General features: G+C 40.7%; 1 protein-coding gene across 1 annotated transcript in view; it reads right to left on the bottom strand.

Annotated features, from left to right (window-relative positions):
• Window positions 1-158: 158 nt before the first annotated feature.
• LOC106013075 overlaps window positions 159-4,974 on the bottom strand; it is a gene marked incomplete at its 3' end in the record, with an annotated part of 22,252 nt that continues 17,436 nt past the window's right edge. The window contains 4 exon segments of the mRNA XM_013087855.2: window positions 159-223; window positions 1,915-1,962; window positions 2,868-3,035; window positions 4,452-4,562. Of these exon segments, the coding sequence (XP_012943309.1) occupies window positions 159-223; window positions 1,915-1,962; window positions 2,868-3,035; window positions 4,452-4,562 (392 nt within the window).

Genomic DNA, 4,974 nt, shown 5'->3' with positions numbered 1-4,974 from the left:
CTCTCTCTCTCTCTCTCTCTCCTCCTGTTGGTGTGCAACGAGTCTAATGATCAGCATACCCCCACCCCCTCCCCTCTTTTCTTTCAACTCAATTGAAATACATAGACGATTAAATGAAAAAGTCACAACACAACATTGATTAAAAACTAAGAGATTACCGTGTAAGTATTTCTCTTTGAGAAAACTGACAGCATTCGCTTGCGCAAAGGTAAGTCTTGGCTATCTGTAGAAGAAAAATTAAATTCATACTAAAAAGGATTCTTTCCCGCTCAAATATAAACAAGAAGAGAGGCCAGTTTATGAACAGATTAAGTAGCGCGTAGTTTAGGAAGGTCAACACATGCGTCCGTGGGGCAATAGTTAAACTCTTTGGCATTACGCACTGAAGGCATGCGTTCAATAATCACGCAGAGAAGGCAATGACAGCTCTTTTTTGTACGTGTTTTACGGCGCTTGCAACTGCATACGGTCATAAGAGCGCGCGGGACACACCTACTATTTTCAGTTGGTAGGAAATTCTGAATTTTGCCCGGGTGGCGGCCGAAGCCTACTCTTATCGATTTTAGACCACCAAGAGATCTTTAACATGCGCAACTTGCACACGGGCCCTCCGAGATTTTTTGCCCTTGTCCGAGACGGCTAGATGTAGATCTTTCCTACCAGAAGATCAGGGGTGTGGCTGAAAGACAGCTGTAAGAAGGAGCCAAGGAGTAGAGGTAGGAAGTCTGCAGAATGAGTCAGGAGCCCAGAGGAAGGGGCAAAGGAGGTGAGGGGGGTGGGGTGGAGGGGGCAGAAAGAGGAGACGAAAGCAGACGACAGAACATTGCTAGATAGCAGGAAAGGAGGTGAAAGGAGGCAGTTTTAGAGAACAATTTTTTTTCGGTCGCTACCCGAATTCGGTTCCGGGACCTTTGAATGAGAGGCCACCACCTTAACCCCTAGGCAACGAGAGCCCCATAATGAAAGCTCTGTCTTTGTGCTAGATGGATGTATCCCACTGTGCCCAGGTTGGCTCTGACAGGCAAGGTGTGGGCAGCGCGCCTCATCATAAGTGATCTGAGGTGTTAATCAATCAACACGTCTTGTTTTGTTTTGTTTTGCCTTTTTTTTGTTTGGTAAGAGTTTTACGGTGCTCATAACAGTAGGAGGATTTAAGCGTACGAGACACATTAAGCATTTTCAGTTTGACAGGAAATTATTCTGAAATTTGCCCCGAGAGGTGGCTGAAGCCTACTCTTATCGATGTTGGACCACCAAGGGATCTGAAACGTACGCAATTTATCCGAAATGGCTAGGTGTTAGATCTTTCCTACCTTAAGATCAGGGGTGTGGCTGAAATACATCAGTAAGAAGGAGCCAAGGAGTAACAGTAGAAAGGCAGCAAAAGAGTCAGGAGCCCAGAGGAGAGGGCAAAGGGGGGGGGGGGGGGGGGCGAGAAAGCAGAGACAAAAGCAGACGACAGAACACGATTAGAGAGCAGGAAAGGAGGTGCAAGGAAAACCTTTAGGAAGAAAATTTTCCTTCGCTGTCAGAATTCGAACCCGGGATCTATTGAATAAGAGGCGAACACCGTACCTCTTACTAGACCACGAGAGCGCCTAAAAAAAGTTCGAAGTCACCGAGAAAACCGATTCAATACAATAAGCAACACAAAAAAAGGAAAAAAGAAAATATGCAAAGATTCACGTTTTAAAGATGTTTTCTTTTAAGCTAAATTAGTGGCTTACATCTGTACAAGGTTACACAAGCATAATTTGGTCTCAGTCAAAGCTTTTTGTGTAAGTAAGATTTCACTCTTTGATATTGGCAAAACAATTTAGGTTCAGATCAGACTCAAAACAAAGCCGTCCGTATAATTATGAGTTAAATTCAAACTGTCTGTGCTAATGCAATAGCCAAAAATATACAACTTACGTGAACTTTGAAATCGTTGCAATCGTCCCTTTCCAAGTCAGCTAGATGCTGGAAAAAAATAAAACAACCATCATCATCATCATCATCATCATCCTCATCCTCATCCTCATCATCATCATCATCATCATCATCATCATCATCATCATCATCATCATCATCATCATCATCCTCATCATCATCATCTTCATCATCCAATATTGGTTCGAAATTGTGATGCCAATGTATTACTTTTTATGTAATAAAATGCCATCTGAAAGTTGAGCACTGTCAAAGAGTAAACAAAATCCTTTAAACAGTAAAAAGACTGCAACAGAAGCATTCTTGGATACTTATACACCACCACTCATGTTGCAGATATCTAGATATTCGCTTTCAGACAACTTTTTCTTACAAACGCTCTCTGGATCTAACTTATCCCTAACCCTACCCGTACCCCAACTCTTACTTTATTACCCAAATTATACAGCAAATATAAATTAAGCATGACTACCTTAACCCTTACTCCAAACCCTACCCCAACCAATACCTTATTACCCGAATAGTGCAAATAGGTTAAAATGTCCAGGTCTGTAAGCTTGCCGCGTGTTGCTGCATTTTTGCTCTCTTTCATCTTTATCCACTGCATCACGCATTCTTGACACGGTATTACTAGTTAGGCCCATCGCCTTCTCCGCTAAAGACGAGAATTCGATTCTTATTTGGAGATGCCATTTTGTTTTCTTTATCTTTGATTTGGGATGTATTCCAAGACTGTTCTAGTCGGCAGCTCACCAAGTAAAATGAACTGTTTTAGTCAGAACTCATCAAACTAATTGAACCCTTTTAGTCGGAGCTCACCAAACTAAATGAACTGAATTTTGTGTGAGTGGGGACACGGCACTTTTACCTAATCAACTTATAGCTGTATAACACATGAAATCTAATTTTTATGTTCTTTTATCTGAAGGCCATACCTGCTCGTTGGGCACCTGGATATCTTCGTACAGCACGTACAAAGCTTCCATTGTCCTGGCGTAACACTCATCGTAATCCTGGCACAGTTGTGGCTCCGGAGAATCTATTTCGTAGCTTCGTCTCATGTCGCACAACAAGGCCACTGAGTTTATCAGGTACATCAGAGGCTGTCGTAGTTTGTGTGGGAATGGGTGGAATGAGGTGAGAAGAGTTAAAAAGAGACGGAATAAAGATGAGATAAGTTAAAGATGTTTAGGATGAGATTGAAGAAAGAGGTTTGGGAAAAAGCGAAATGGGATACGATCAGACGAATTAGAACGTTATGGAACGAGGTGGGAACAAATACGATTTGATTAGCTATACTGTTATGGTATGATGAAGTGAGACAAATACGAATTAACAAGTTGAAATATTATGGTATAAGGTTAATCGATATATCTATACGGCGGGCTAAAGAGGAATAATGGCGCTCATATGACCTTATGCAATTGCGAGCGCCGTAAAAACTTTACTAAAACTAAAACTTAAAAAAAAGGAGTAAGATGAAGTGAAGACTTAAATAGATGAGATCAGATAAAACGATGAAATTAAAAAGAACCAAACATACGAGATACATTGTTATGGTACTGTTCTCCTTAATCATTCGGCAGTGACTCTGGGTTTATCCAGAAAGTTCGGGACTTGGGAAAATAGTTGTGGAGGTGTGATGAGACAAAATTGATTGAAATGAGTTTTTTCTACTCCTAAATGCTTTTCGCCCCCAATAATACTCAATTTTGATCACCAAAGATGTGGGCTGCTTTATCTTGTTCATCGTGGTAACTCCTGCTGGGCGGCATACAGCATCCCAGCAGGCAAAATAAGGGAGATGATATTCTACAATACTTTGTGCCCATCAGGATAAAAACTCAGCTTATGTGTGCAACGGCTAATAAATAGTCTAACCATTACATCATATACGCCGGTCAGATAAGTTTACAAGAGATCGGAAAAGATGAGTTATGAATAGATCTCCTTCATCACGTATCAACCGCATCGAGTTTACCAATAAATAAGTACGGGATGGAGTGGGAAGAAAAATGGAGATATTAATTTGAAAAGGACGGGATGAAATCATAGCAGATTATTTTTAAAAAGGTATAAAAAATGTGTTCATGTGGGGTTGGATATAGATCTAGTTTGTTCTCCTTCTTCACAAATTAATGGAAACATTGTTATACTAGCTGAGTACCCTTTCGATGAACGGACTCAAAAGAATCGATTGTTAAAAAGTCATTGTGGAAATAGTGCGCACCGCTTGTGAATGGAAGCATCTCTTGTTTACAATTGTGTCTTAGAAGACAGACATTCCCAAGATTATATCTAAATGAAACTAATGAAAAACTGAAAATTACAGTGACTTCAGACTTTTTAATATAACTGTGCACCCTTTAAATTGTTCTGAACCACCGTTAGTTTTATTCAAATTCGAAATTTAAGTGGTTCGGAAGTTTTAGGCCACCAAAGTGACGAACCGTCACAAATGTAATATTATTATATAGATAACAAAGCTCCGGATGAACAAGACAGAATACAAAGATTACCTTCTCTTCACATCTTTCTCTTTTTTCTAGCATTTTCTCCAGTGAACACGTCATAGCATCAGAGCAAAAAGGTCCTTTCATGAAGAATTCTGGCAGGCTCTGTTTGATTTTCTGCGAAAAGAAGGGAGCAAATCACATCAAGAGGACTTACGATGAACTCACAAGGGGTAGTGGTGGAGATATGTAGGGGAAAGTCAAACGAAAGAGGTGGGTAGGTGGGGGTGGAGAGGTGTTTGGGACGATCAAACTGAAGAGGTGGGTATTTGGGGGTGGAAATACATGAATGTAACAACTGCAGTTTGATCACTTTCGTCTGTCCGAGTTTGAAAAAAAACAAACCCTTCTTTTTTCTCTGCATTCCCTTGCTAAATATCAGGGTTAGTCGACTGTAGGTTCTTCAACCGGCAGTGCAACTGATTACTGACGTGAGAATACTCAAAAACTTACACAGAGCGATTTATTTTTCCCCGTTTCAGTCGTGGGGAGACAAAAGTGAACAAGCTTGTACGCTGCCGTAAGCATA

The sequence above is a fragment of the Aplysia californica genome, unplaced genomic scaffold (assembly GCF_000002075.1).
Source record: "Aplysia californica isolate F4 #8 unplaced genomic scaffold, AplCal3.0 scaffold00002, whole genome shotgun sequence".
In the NCBI taxonomy this organism is placed as follows: domain Eukaryota; kingdom Metazoa; phylum Mollusca; class Gastropoda; order Aplysiida; family Aplysiidae; genus Aplysia; species Aplysia californica.
This window is presented reverse-complemented; position numbering and strand designations above follow the sequence as displayed.